Genomic DNA, 15,072 nt, shown 5'->3' on the forward strand with positions numbered 1-15,072 from the left:
CATGAGATCATTGCTGATCATTGGAAAAATCTGTCTTGCTCAATGATATCTGTTTGGGAAGGAAATCTGCTATTCTGATCCTATCTGGCCGACATGTGACTCCAGACCCACACTAATGTGGTTGACTCTTAACTGCCCTTTGTGCAAGTTGGGATTGGCAATCAATGCTGGGCGGCACGGTGACTCAGTGGTTAGCACTGCTGCCTCACCACACCAGGAACCCAGGTTCGATTCCCACTTTCGGTGCCTGTCTGTGTGGAGTGTGCACATACTCCCCGTGGCTTTGCTCCAGTTTCCTCCCACAGTCCAAACATGTGCAGGTCAGGTGAATTGGCCATGCTAAATTGCCCATCATGTCAGGTGCATTAGTCAGGGATAGAAGTAGGGAAATGGGTCTGGGTGGGTTACCCTTTGGAAGGTCAGTGTGGACTTGTTGGGACAAATGACCTGTTTCCAAACTGTAGGGAATGCCACCCACATTCTGTGAGTGAACTTAAAAGAAAAGTTGTCTAAGTTATTTAAATGTAGACCCTTTCTGAAACACAATGTAAGCATTAGATTCGGCATGTGCCATTTTTGTTACTGCATTTGGGAGTTTCAGCTTCAACAGATCACCATTTGGGATTGCCTCACCTCCAGAGATGTTTCAAAAGCACTGCATCCAGTCTTTTGCAAGGTCTTCAAGAAGAGACATAACACATGGATGGCATGGTGATACATCGGTAAACAGTGGGGAAGCATCGTCAGAGTGTAGACACATTCTTAAAATATTCGTAGGCAGAAAGCCTCATCCATAACAATACAAGTATGAACTCTTCAAAGGCATTCTTCAGTTCACGTCTTGGCACTCATTGTCACCAACAATAGAATAATGGCAGACTTATGGAAAACCAAAGGCAAAACAAGGCTCGCGCTACTCTGAAGTCAGTTTGTGACTTACAAATATTTTTATGGATGGTAAACCAAACCTTTGCTTCAATTGGCAGCCACTGAATATGGGGATGAGAGATCAAGAGTATGTTACCATTCACTGAAAAGAAGTTGGACAGACTAAATGTCTACTGTGTTGGCCATGGAAACGTATGTTGAGCACCGACAGCATTTCATGACCTTGGCCATTTGTAGTGAGCGGGTGGTTGTTCCACCCTCACTTCTACACAAGATATGCCAGGGACTATTGGGGATTACCAAGTGTAGTCAGCAGCATGGTGTTCCGAAATCGCCAAAGAGGTGGAAGATCTCACAGCAGACTGAGAAGTTTGAATTAGTCACAAGCCATAGCAATGAGAGACACTAATACCTGGCATTTGCCCTGCAAGACCACAGGCATTTATGAGCACAGACCTATTCATTTTTAATTGGAAGTCTTGTCTTGTAACTATTGAATAATTCATGGATCGAGGTGAGGATGTTATGTACCACCACCATGGATGTGATCATCAGGGTCTTGCAGGAAGTATTTGCAAAGCACATTGATAGAACACATTTTGCTAATGTGTGCTTCAGCCAGTCTGCTGCCAGTTCTGAATCTGAGTGCCTCATGAGCCCACTGAAATAAACACAAACAAACAGGTGGGCTCCAAACAATCAGGTCACTTTTGAAAAGAAATGCTGACTTTGACACAGCATGGTTACGTTACCAAGCCAGCCCACTCCAATTAGCCTATCACCACCAGAGTTGCTGGTGGGCACCAAGTCAAAGAGTCAGTTCCCGATACAACCAAATCTCCACAGATGTGCCCTTTGGACAAGCAATCTGTATGTGGGGAGGAACAATTTTAATGCATGCATCACACTACAGTAGGCGTCACCATGGGATATGATTGACATACTTGTGTGCAGGCCAACAAGTGTGGATAGAAGATCTTAGCAAGAAACATATGGTCATTCAAGGAGCTGCAGACCAGCAGTGATCTTATATTGTTCACACACCCTAAGGAGGTGTATGAGGTAACCCCTGAAGCTAGAACTTATTGTGGATCAATCATCTACCACTGCCTGACTGAGATGAACCCAACGAGGAACATCATAACGAAAGGGACTGTGACAATATACACTTCAAACTTTTTATAACTGTTCATGGATTGGAAAGAATTATCAAACATAAACTACTACACATTGATTGAAAGAACCAGCAATAACTCCTTTTTGGTTAAACTCTTTCTTGAGATGAAAGGAATAACAAGAAATTATTTATAAAAAGAAGTTGCAGCAACATGTGAATTAACCATTCCTGGGGATGAAGAAGCTACAGAAACAACACAAACTGATTCCAGAGTTAAAAATCACACAACACCAGGTTATAGTCTAACAGGTTTAATTGGAAGCACTCTAGCTTTCGGAGCAACGCTCCTTCATCAGGTGATTGTCACTGAATCAAAATCCTAGAATTCCCTCCGTAATGGCACTGTGGGGTAACCCAAAGCAGGTGGACTATAGCCGTTCAAGAAGGTAGCTTACCACCATCTTCTCAAAGGCCTGATGAAGGAGCGTCGTTCCGAAAGCTAGTGTGCTTCCAATTAAACCTGTTGGACTATAACCTGGTGTTGTGTGATTTTTAACTTTGTACACCCCAGTCCAACACTGGCATCTCCAAATCAAAACTGTTTCCAGGGAGAGAGGAGATAATACCTATTTGATAATCTGCTACCTCATGACAAATGCCTGCAGAAGTAATGTTCTGAAGTAAAGGGGGTTAGTTGCAGAAAGAAAAGCTGTGTTTTAAACAGCGAGCTAACCCCAAATGTAACAAGGAACAAAGGAGCTATTTTTAATAAGAAGGTAAGCTGCAGATTTCAAGTCTCTGAAGGTGTATTCAATGTTGGGGGTGAAAGAATCTAAAGGGTATCAATAATGTTACACTGCAAACTTGAAAGGGAGAAAACTGCAAGAATCCAACACCAGAACAACTCAACAGCAGAATTTCAAAGAACAACACTGCAAAAGGACTGAATCCTGGAAACATTCAGAGGCAGATCACTGTTGGTTGAAACCATAGAGCCATAGAGTTGCACAGCACAGAAACAGACCCTTTGGTCCAACTTGTACACGCTGAACAGATTCCCAAACCAATCTTGTCCCATTTGCCATCATTTGGCCCATATCTCTCTAAATTCTCAATAAAAACCAAAAGAACTATGGATGCTATAAATCAGAAACAAAAACCAAAACAGAAACAGATCCTCAGAAGGGTCACTTGACCTAAAATGTTAACTCTGATTTCTCTCCACGATGCTGAGCTTTCCCAGCAATTTATGCTTTTAAACCCTTACCATCTATCCATCCAGATGCCTTTTAAATGTCTATTGTACTTTTCATACTTATTTGCTAACATGGAATAAATTTCATCTTGTTAAAGCCAAGAATCTCTCTTGGTTAGACAACAAAATAGTTTTCTTCTGCCACACAAGACCAAGTGGACACTGTTGATTATTTTTTAATTATTGATTTTGTGGAATATGGGTGTCACTGGCTGGCCAACATTTATTGCCCATTCCTAGTTGCCTTTGAGAAGATGGTGGTAAGCTACCTTCTTGAACGGCTATAGTCCACCTGCTTTGGGTTACCCCACAATGCCATTAGGGAGGGAATTCCAGGATTTTGATCCAGTGACAGTGAAGGAATGGCAATATACTTCCAAGTCAGGATGGTGGGTAGCTTGGAGGGGAACTTGAAGTTGGTGGTGTTCCCATGAATCTCCTGCCCATGTCCTTCTAGGTGGTAGTGGTCATGGATTTGGAGGATCTTTGATGAATACCAGCATACTCAGCCCAAGGTCAACAATAATGGGAAGTCAGCCTCATACAACATAGTGATAGCAGTTAGGATTTCTCACGCAACATGGTGGTCTACAGTGATAATTAAATAAGAAGTAATGTGGGTCCTACCTGGATAGCAATGGGTATCATGTAGTTCTTTTCATTACGGTAAAGCAGGCAGATAGGTGCTGCAGTGTACTGTTGCACACCTTCAATTACATTGGCAGGAATTCCATCCAAGATCTCATAATTGACATAGAACATAGAACATAGAACAGTACAGCACAGAACAGGCCCTTCAGCCCACGGTGGTGTGCTGGCCATTGATCCTCATGTATGCACCCTCAAATTTCTATGACCATTTGCATGTCCAGCAGTCTCTTAAATGTCCCCAATGACCTCACTTCCACAACTGCTGCTGGCAACGCATTCCATGCTCTCACAACTCTCTGTGTAAAGAACCCGCCTCTGACATTCCCTCTATACTTTCCTCCAACCAGCTTAAAACTATGACCCCTTGTGTTAGCCATTTCTGCCCTGGGAAATAGTCTCTGGCTATCAACTCTCTCTATGACTCTCATTATCTTGTATACCTCCTCAATATAGATATTTTCATTCAAACAGGAATGGTTATATAATCAGACACTGTCTGAATACAATATCAATGTGGATTATCTTATAACTGCTGAATCCCAAAGCTGTTCTGGCTGGCCTCAAGTTCCATCAACAAAAATTCAACCCAAAGCCTTGCTTTATTTACACTTACACCAAGTCACTCACCACCATCTCTTGAGTTCTGTTTGGCCTCCAGCCTCTGAAATTAAAATTCAACCACATAGCTGTGGGTATGGAGTCAAGTGTAGTCCAGACTAGGTAAGGACATAGAACATTACAGCACAACACAGGCCCTTCAGCCCTCGATGTTGTGCCGACCTGTGAAACCAATCTGAAGCCCATCTAACCTATACTATTCAAATACCATCCATATGTGTGGGAAAAGATCTGCCACCCTGCCTACCCACAGCATGGCCACAGGGAACACAGGAAATCAGGCCTGTCCAAACCATACAAGTAACATCCAGAATACCTCAGCCTTGACCAAACAAGCTGACATGGGAAACCGGACATGACCATAGTCACTTGCAGACCAGGGAATACCTTTCCCAAGATAAACTAACAATAAGCTTCATGGACCCAATCAACACAGCTGTTCCAAAGCCCTAAGGGCAGTCTCATACCCAGTGATACCAAAGTCACACAAAGGACAGGTCAGACAGAGAGGCATCAGAATACCCCGCTCACAGGAGGGAAACAATGAAAACAATTTGCTGCTTTAAAAGGAACATTCTCACCTACCCTCAAAGAGAGCTGGAATCTCCTGATCCCATTAAAAACTGTGTGATGCTGCCAGGATGCTACATTGTATCTACAATCAGGACATTCTTCTGATAACTGATTTGCAGTTATCACCATCGTAACTGGATTACTTAATTATCAAATACATTGCATTTTCCCTATTTTTATTAAAATCATTGGACAAGATTCCTATAAAACCTGGCTTGATTTTCGGCTCGAGGAAGAGAATTCCAGCTACTCAGACAGACTGTCTGTGCTGTTTTAGCTTAGCCAATTGCTCTTCCGCAATATCGCTGTGTTAATAAACAGTTAATTTCACTTCGATCTGTGTTTTGTGATCTCTGCTTTATTGGACTAATTTCTCCAACAATATATTTATCCAATGACCATTTAAATGCCCTTAAAGTTGGTGAGTCTAATACTGTTGCTGGCAGGGCATTCCACACCCGAGTACTCTATGAGTGAAGACCCTACCCTCTGACATTTGTTCTAGATCTATCACCCTTCAATTCAAAGCTATTTTCCCTCATGCTAGCCATCACCATCCATGGAAAAAGGCTCTCACTGTCCATCCTATCTAATCCTTTGATCATAGAGTCACCTTGTATAGGACAGTAGATATATTTTCCTGAAAGGAATTAGTGACCCAGGTGGACCTTAATGTCAATCAACAGTGATCACCATGTGAGTGAGCTTTCTAAGATCACATTTTATTGGATTCAAATTTCACCCTGTGTCCTGGTGAGATTCAAACCCCTGCCCCCAGTACATTAGCCTGAGATTCTGGATTGCTAGCTGCGTGACATCAGCATAATACTACCTCCTTCCAATTTGTCATGAGCTAACATGGCACTCAAATAAGGTATTCCGAAACTTACGTTCCTGTTTGGATATCAAATTTCTCAGAAGCTCTAGGGAAAGAGTCAAATTCCTACACTGTGCTCAGCAAGAAGTTTACATCTCCTGGTTCAATCTCTAGTCCTCAATGTGAAGGAGTAAAACACCAATGCACCTCTATCTCTTGCTTCAGAGTGGAGTTCCTGAGAGATGTCCTGACCATGTCATCTGTCACATGGAAGTTTGGTGGGATTTTGTTGCATTTCTCAATCAGGACTGGGTTGAAGCCATTCAAAAACTGGTTACCAAAGAACCAATCCTTCTTCCAAAGATGCTTGGCAAACACTGCAAATGAAGGAATTGGGAGTGGGGGTAGAACATAAAGAGCTGGTAGTGCAGAAATAGCAAGATGCTGCTAACAACAACTTAAAGCCAACCCTGTACAAGTCCAAGTGAAAGTGGTCATTCCCTCCTCAACAACCAGCCCTACAAGTCAATATTAATCATAGAATCCCTACAGTGTATTCAGCCCAACAAGTCCTTACCTAACCCCTGAAGAGCATCCCAACCCAACCCCTACCCTATCCCTGGAAGCCTACATTTCCCATGGCTAATCCACATCATCTGCACATCTTTAGACTTGGAAGGGAACTGGAGGACCCAGAAGAAACCTACACTGAGACAGGGAGAATGTGCAAACTCCACACAGACATTCGCCATTGGGAAATGCTAGAATCTAGGTCAACAAGTGGAATCCCATGGGAATCAGTATTGGGAACTCAACTGTTTTTAATCTAGTTGTTTCGTAATACATTCGTAATAAAGGCTATTGAACGCTTTGAAGCTGACGCCCACCTCCCCCTCCCAACCCCCACCCCCACCCCACTCCCTACCCCACTCCCTACCTCGTGAGCAGTGGAAAATAAATAGTTCAGCATATCCAAGGCTGAATTATAGAGTCAACAAGGGAGTCTACAGTTACGGAGGAGTTAGGCATGCAGGAATCTGGGGTTGAGTCCAAAGATCAGCGATGATCTTCTTCAGTATGCTTGATAGACGAAATGGACTTTTCCTGCTCCTATTTCTTATGATCTTGTGACCTTTTGAACAACTCCCTTGCTCTTGTCGTCACCATCAATATCGCAGAGTCATACAGCATGGAAATAGACCCTTCGGTCCAACAAGTCCATGCCAAACATCATCCCAAACTGTCTGCTTCTGGTTCATATCCCTCCAAACATTTCCTATTCACGAACTTACCCAAATGACTTTTAAATATCCTTTGAATCAGTTCAATGGAATCTTAAGTATCCATCTGAGAGGGCAAATGGGGTCTTAGTTTTGTGTTTGAAATGTTTTGCCCTTAGTCTGTCTGTATGTGTGACATAGAAACATTGAATTCCACAGCGTGGAAGCAGGCCATTTGGCCCACCGAGTTCACACTGACCTCCGGAGAACATCCCACCCAGTCTACCCCCTTCCCTGTAACCCTACATTTCCTATCGTTAACGAACCTAGCCCACACATCTTTTTGACTCTGGGAGGAATCCAAAGCGTCCACACAGGCATGGGCAGAACATGAAAACTCCACCCAGGCAGTAGTCCAAGGGTAGAATCAAATCTGGATCCATGGTACTGTGAGGCAGCAGTGCCAACTACGAAGCTACAGTACAGTAAGTGTACAATGTAAATGTTAAGAATATTGCAATTGTATGGAGGCACCTGAGACTGGCAAAGCTGAATGGAGACTAATTGAATTTGACGGCATTCCATAATTTTCTATTCAAAATGTTTTAAAATGTATTTTTATGAATGAGGTATGTTTTGGAGGGGGGAAAAAATACATGGTACAAAAGCAGAAAAATATGGTCATCAGTGCATGTAACCCTGCCCAGTACCTCTTTTCCAAGAATGGCTACTCTAAAGAATATTTAATTGGCACTAAAATCAGGAGGTAATTAAAGGTTCCACAGCAATGTAGGTTCTTTCTTTCTATTTGGTCACTTGCTCATCATAACTGTACTGTTGATACTTTAGTGGTACTCCGTGCAATGACAAGTTCAACCTCCCTTCTCCTAATTATTGCCAAATTTCCATTATCTGCATCAGAATGGTTGACACAAGAAATGTCATTAAAGTCCTCAACGGTGGTCCAAGAGCATTCCAACTTGTTCACTGTCTCCTTCAGCCTGAGTTCTGAAAGGCTAAAGAAATTGTGATAAGAGCTATTTGTAGTATATTATTATCATTACTTTGCAATTTGAATTCAAAAGTGGAGAAAAATTAATTTTTCCGCGGAGTTTTCCGCTCCGTGACTTTCAAGAAAGGGTCAGAAAGTCACCTTAAACTGAAATAAAGGCAATCTTTCCAAGAAAGAGACTTAAGCTAAATGACTCAATCTGCTATATTGGGGAGTTAATTGCAGATCATTTGTTGAGTTTTATCATCTAGCAAAATGAACAGTCAGTGCTACCAGTAAGTTGAATTCAGATGTCAAACAATCAAAAGATTGGTTTTAATTTCTAGATGTCTCCAGGCTGTAAGAATCTCCAAGTTGTCAGAATTGGATAGAAATCTCCAGTCTGTCAGTGCTGGAAATAAATCTTAAGCTGTTTCAATAGTCCAATCAGGGCAGCTTAAAAGAGTTGTGAGTTCATCTATATTTATGTATCTCTGGGAGAGAAAGAAAAAAAATCACATTTGGTGAATGTGCAGCAAGTAGGTTAAGTAAGAATAAAAGGTCTATTGTCCATGGCATCAAAATGCACTTGCCAACCAATCAGAACTCTCTTCTCATTCAGTATAGGTATTAGTATTAGTTTTCCACATAAATTGGCTCCTTGATCATTGACACAATGAATGCAAGACAAAAAGCTTTGACAAGATGTGTTTTTCTTTCAGTAATATGTGAGGAAGTAAGTTTGAAGAGTTAACATAAGAGTCATAATTTATGGGGATTGAGTATCTGTTAAGAACATTTCTGGGAAAGAGTTAAACCTTTATTGTTGCTGTTCATGAAAAGATCTTTCCAAAGTGTCTTATAGATATATAACTGTTTTGTTTTCTTAAAGAAACATGGAAAATTAGAACATAGGAGGAGAAGGAGGCCATATTGGCCCTTCTAGCCTATTTCACTACTCGATATGATCATAGTGATCATCCAACTCAGTATCCTGTTCATGCTTTCGCCCCCATCACTTTGATCCCTTTATCCCTAACTGTTATATCTAACTTCTTGAAAATATGCAATGTTTTAGCTTCAACCACATTCTGTGGCAGAGAATTCCATAGGCTCACCATTCTCTGAGTAAAACCCCTTTTTTTTCAAAATCCCTACATTGTGGAAACAGGCCTTTCAACCCAACAAATCCATACCAACCCTCCAAAGAGTATCCTACCCAGAACAATTCCCCTATTACTCTACATTTACCCCTGACTAATACGTCTAACCGATACATCTCTGAACATTATGGGCAATTTAGCATGGCCAATCCGCCATAAACTGCACATCTTTGGATTGTGGTGGAAACCCGAGCACCCAGAGGAAACCCACACAGACACAGGGAGATTGCACAAACACAGACAGTCACCCGAGGTTGAGAATTGAACCCGGGTCCCTGGTGCTGTAAGGCAGCAGCGCTAGCCATCGTGCCGCCAACTTTCTTCTTATCTCAGTCCGAAAATGCCTACCTTTGGTAATTCACGAGCATTTATTTTTGTGTAATAAACTTTGATGTTCTTTTGTTAAAAGTACACTGGCAGCCTCATGCGAATATACTCAATGACTGACCAACACTGTAAACAAATTGCAAAATAAATCTGACTTGTGCATTGTGACCAGCCACTGGGATTATAGTAAAACAAACACAATGGACAAAGTTTAAACATTGACAAAATAGATGATTTCAAGATGGTGGGAGGTTTTTGATGGCACGTGGACAGGATCCTGATTCATTGGTGACTGAGCTAAGAACCGAGGCATTTCACAGATTTAAATTGATTGGCAAAGGGGATGAGGAGAATTGACTTCACTCAGGGAGTTGTTGCGTTCTAGAATGTAGAAATGTAGCAAAAGCAGATTTCATAAATGATTTTAAAAATGATTTGGACACAATCTGAGTGCGTGAGACTGAGAATGACTGTTCCTTCAAAGGGCCAGCACAGGCACAACAGGCTGAATAACTACTTAAGTTTCGATATTACTCTGATTATTGATCTATCTTTATTGGGCATCTTCCTTGGGATTTGATCTGGGAATGCTGTATAATGGTGTACAAAGATATCCAGTATCAGACCCTGACTGACTGAGAACTCAGGAGTAGTAGTAACAGGATTTGGTGGCAGTAGTAACAGTAGTAAAATAAATTTGCTGATGATACTAAGCTGGATGGCAGGGTGAAATGTGAGGAGGATGTTAGGAGATTACAGGGTGACCTGGACAGGTTAGGTGAGTGGTCAGATGCATGGCAGATGCAGTTTAATGTGGATAAATGTATGGTTATCCACTTTGGTGGCAAGAACAGGAAGGCAGATTACTACCTAAATGGAATCAATTTAGGTAAAGGGGCAGTACAAAGAGATCTGGGTGTTCTTATACACCAGTCAATGAAGGTAAGCATGCAGGTACAGCAGGTAGTGAAGAAGGCTAATAGCATGCTGGTCTTCATAACAAGAGGGATTGAGTATAGAAGCAAAGAGGTACTTCTGCAGCTGTACAGGGCCCTGGTGAGACCACACCTGGAGTATTGTGTGCAGTTCTGGTCTCCAAATTTGAGGAAAGACATTCGGGCTATTGAGGGAGTGCAGCGTAGTTTCACGAGGTCAATTCCTGGAATGGCGAGACTACCTTATGTTGAAAGACTGGAGCGACTGGGCTTGTATACCCTTGAGTTTAGAAGATTGAGAGAGGATTTGATTGAGACATATAAGATTATAAAAGGATTGGACACTCTGAAGGCAGGAAACATTTTCCGCTGATGGGTGAGTGCCGAACCAGAGGACACAGCTTAAAAATACAGGGTGGATCATTTAGGACAGAGATGAGGAGAAACTTCTTCACCCAGAGAGTGGTGGCTGTGTGGAATGCTCTGCCCCAGAGGGCAGGGGAGGCCCAGTCTCTGGATTCATTTAAGGAAGAGTTGGATAGAGCTCTCAAGGATAGTAGAATCAAGGATTATGGAGATAAGGCAGGAACAGTATACTGATTAAGGATGATCAGCCATGATCATATTGAATGGTGGTGCAGCCTCGAAGAGTAGAATGGCCTACTCCTGCACCTATTGTCTATTGAATACAGGGCCCAGTACCAAGTCCATTTCCAGTGATTATAGGGCACACCAGTCAGTACCAGGTCACATTTTACTGACCATTGGTATCGGTGCTAAATTTGCAGCAGTAAACTTGTCATCACAGAATCGCAGGATCGTTACAGCACAGAAGGAGGTGACATTCCCCTGCCTTCTCCCTGTAATCCTGCACATTCCTCCTTCCTCCTTCTCATGTTAACTGTCTAACTCCTTTTTGAAATCCCCAGTTGAAACTGCTTGCACCACACTCTCAGGCAGCACATTCCAGATCCTAACCACTCGCTGCGTGTTTTGCTTATTTTGCCAATTACATTAACTCCGTGCCCTCTGATTCCTGCTCCTTTCATGGAGTGTTTCCTTATCCACCCTATTCAATACCTCTCCTGATGTTGAACGTCTCTATCAAATCTCTTCTCAGCCTTCTCTAAGGAAAACAGTCCCAACTTCTCCAAATTAGGGGTGGCATGGTGGCACAGTGGTTAGCACTGCTGCCTTACAGTGCCAGAAACCCGGGTTCAATTCCCACCTCGGGCAACTGTCTGTGTGGAGTTTGCACATTCTCTCCGTGTCTGTGTGGGTTTCCTCCCCCAGTCCAAAGATGTGCAGGTTAGGTGAATTGGCCATGCTAACTTGCCCGTAGTGTTAGGTGAAGGGGTAAATTTAGGGGAAAGGGTCTGGGTGGGTTGGTCTTCGGAGGGTCGGTGTGGACTTGTTGGGCTGAAGGGCCTATTTCCACGCTGTAAGTAATCTAATCTAATCTATCCACATCATTGAAGTTAATTGTCCCTGGAATCATTCTTGCGAATCTTGCTGGACCTTCTCCAGTGGCCAGTACTGGACATAATATTTCAGTTGAGACTGAATTAGTGTCTTAAACAAGTTCAATGTAATCTCTTTGATCTTGTTCTCCACCCCCCTAACATAAAGTGCTTTCCAAGGTGGCATGGTGGCTCAATGGCGAGCAGTGCTGCCTCACAGCGCCAGGGCTTGGTTCGAACCACATCCTTCCCCTGTTTGTGTTTCCTCTGGGTGCTCCAGTTTCCTCCTGCAGTCCAAAAATGTGCAGGTTAAGTGGATTGGTCTTGCTATAATTGCCCCGCAGTGTCCAGGGATATGCAGGCTAGGTGGATTAGCCATGGGAAATGCAGCTTTACGATGATAGTGTAGATGGGTGGGATCCTCTTTGGAGGGTCAGTGTGGACTCAATGGGCTGAATGGCCTGCTTTCAAACTGTAAGGATTCTATGCTGCCTTTCATCCAGACTGTGATTCTTACCTCTCTATCGTGGACAATTCAAAGCCGAGTTCTTTCACAGAACTGAACCTCAAATCCATAGGGAGATCTTCCACTGATCGGGCATCAATTGACTTTGGCATTTTCGAGGGTAATTCCCTCCACCTAGAACACAAAGGGAGGAAGCATTCAATCATGAGGCAGAGACATGTCTGTATAAATATCAAATTATTGAATTAGACCAGGATTCGGTAGCGTTAATGAAGATTTAAAATTAAATGGAAAACACTTTCTGGCAATAGCAAGTCCCAGGGAACTGAAGCCAATGAACACATGTTAAATTATAACAGACATTATTACTTCAAATAAAGTTAAGTTTTTCATCCTATTTAATCATGTTATCTATTAAAAAGTGCACCTGTCCGGGTTTTGCCTTCCTTTCCATTCACTTTCACATTCTTTCTTAAACTTTTCTTACAACGAGACTCCAACACTCTGAGCCCAATTATTTGGTTCAATCACTTGGCTTGATTAAGTCTAATTCAGTTAACTCAGTCGGAGTATTGCGTATAGCTGTGGGTACCACGATATAGGAAAGATGCAAATGCAATGGAGAAAGAGTGCAGAATGCAGAGAGCTGCAGGAAACAGAAACTTCAGATATGAGGATAGATTGAAGAAGTTGGGAGTTTTGAAGAAGACAGACATTTCTCCCTGAGTAGTAGAAGGCTGCGAAGAGATCTGATTAAGGTCTCCAAAAGCAAGCGCAGGCTAGACTGAGCAAATGTTCCCTCTTGTAAGAGTGAGAGGGCATGGATTTAAAGTGATGGGCAAACGAAGCAAGAGGAATGTGAGAAGAGACTTGGTAACATTACAAGTAAAGAGTGTCTGGAATGCGCTCCCTGGAAATGTGGTGGAGGAAAGTTGAATTGAGGCATTCATGAGGGGCATTGGATGGTTATTTGGATAGTAATGATGTTCAGGAATAAAGGGAAAAGGAATAAAGGGATTGGCACAAGGTAATCAAGCCAGACTAGATAATAGAGCCAGTACAGGTAGAATGGGCCAAATGGCCTCCTTCTGCACTGTGTAATAATTCCAAGATTCTATCTAGAGACTGTTGCATGTGTTGCAAAGCCAGTGCTGCTACCTTGTGGTTAAGTCAGTTTGCTCCCCCCATTCCTCTTTGACTACTTATAATTGGTGTATAATGGTAGAGGAAAAACACCAGGAACCAAGTTCCCACACCATTGCTCGGAAATTCAAATTGTTTCTCGGGATTATTGGTTATACTCTGATTACAATGCTTTCCAGTGAGATTTATTGTTTTAGCCACTTTTTAGTGAATTTTTAATTGCACTGTGATTAATTTATATCGGTACTTATCCTTGATGGTAACTTGAATAGAACTGAATCACAGAAGGAGAATACTGCTTCAGTATGCACAATGTTAACTCAGTTGTATCCATCATCCATATTCTATTGAATGACCAAACAGTTCCAATGTCCTTTAACAAAAATAGAGGTTGCTGGAAAGTTGCAGCAGGACTGGCAGCATTTGTGGAGAGAAATCAGAGTTAACTTTTCACGTCCAGTGACCCTTCTTCAGAGCTGATGGTAGCAAAGAAAAGCATGTTATTTCTGCAGAAGATAGATGTTGGGAAGGGGGAAGAGTATATTATAGGGGGAGATAGAGCATAATGAGACAGAAAAACAGAGTCATAGAGATGTGCAGCACGGAAATGGACGCTTAGGTCCAACTTGTCCATGCTGACCAGATATATTAAACTAGTCCCAAAACCCAGCATTTAGCCCCTATCCCTCTAAACTTTTCACATTCATATACCATTCCAGACGCCTTTTAAATTTTGTAATTGTACCAGACTCCACCCCCTGGGGTGGCGCGGTGGCTCAGCGGTTAGCACTGCTGCCTCACAGTGCCAGGGACCCACTTTCGATTCCAATCTCGGGTGACTGTCTGTGTGGTGTTTGCACATTCTCCCCATGTCTGCGTGGCTTTCCTCCGGGTGCTCTGGTTTCCTCCCACAGTCCAAAGATGTGCAGGTTAGGTCAATTGGCCTTGCTAAGTTACTCTTAGGGATGTGTAAGTTAGGTGCATTAGTCAGGGGCAAATAGGGGAATGGGTCTAGGAGGGTTATTCTTCGGACGGTCGGCGTGGACCTGTTGGGCCGAAGGACCGGTTTCCACACTGTAGGAATTCTAATTCTAGCTCATTCCATACACACACCACCCTCTGCACGATAAGATTGCCTCTTTGATCCCTTTTAAATCTTCTCCCTTTCACCTTAAACCTATGCCCTCTAGTTTTGGATTCCACTACCCTGGGAAAAAGACCTTGAATATTCATCCTATCCGTGCCCCTCATGATTTTATAAACTTCCATGAGGTCACCCCGCAGCCTCCAATGTTCCAGGAGGATGAATTCTAGGAGATTGAATAGCAGCTGGTGGCTGCTGAGTTTCCTTAGCACTTCTGCAATTCTTTTCATTTCAGATCTTCAGCATTCACAGTGTTGTGCTTTTATTTGGCTAGTTCTTTGAGGAGGTGACAAGACAGGTCGAC

General features: G+C 42.6%; 1 protein-coding gene across 1 annotated transcript in view; it reads right to left on the minus strand.

The window, feature by feature from the left end:
• Positions 1 to 15,072, minus strand: part of LOC132835215 (polyunsaturated fatty acid 5-lipoxygenase-like) — a 31,740-nt gene that overhangs the window by 13,711 nt on the left and 2,957 nt on the right. The window contains exons 3-4 of the mRNA XM_060854579.1: positions 6,123 to 6,296; positions 3,888 to 4,027 (exon numbers count right to left, since the gene is read on the minus strand). Coding sequence (XP_060710562.1) covers positions 3,888 to 4,027; positions 6,123 to 6,296 — 314 coding nt within the window. The remainder of the gene's footprint in view (positions 1 to 3,887; positions 4,028 to 6,122; positions 6,297 to 15,072) is intronic.

The sequence above is a fragment of the Hemiscyllium ocellatum genome, chromosome 44, assembly GCF_020745735.1.
Source record: "Hemiscyllium ocellatum isolate sHemOce1 chromosome 44, sHemOce1.pat.X.cur, whole genome shotgun sequence".
NCBI classification, from domain to species: Eukaryota; Metazoa; Chordata; class Chondrichthyes; order Orectolobiformes; family Hemiscylliidae; genus Hemiscyllium; species Hemiscyllium ocellatum.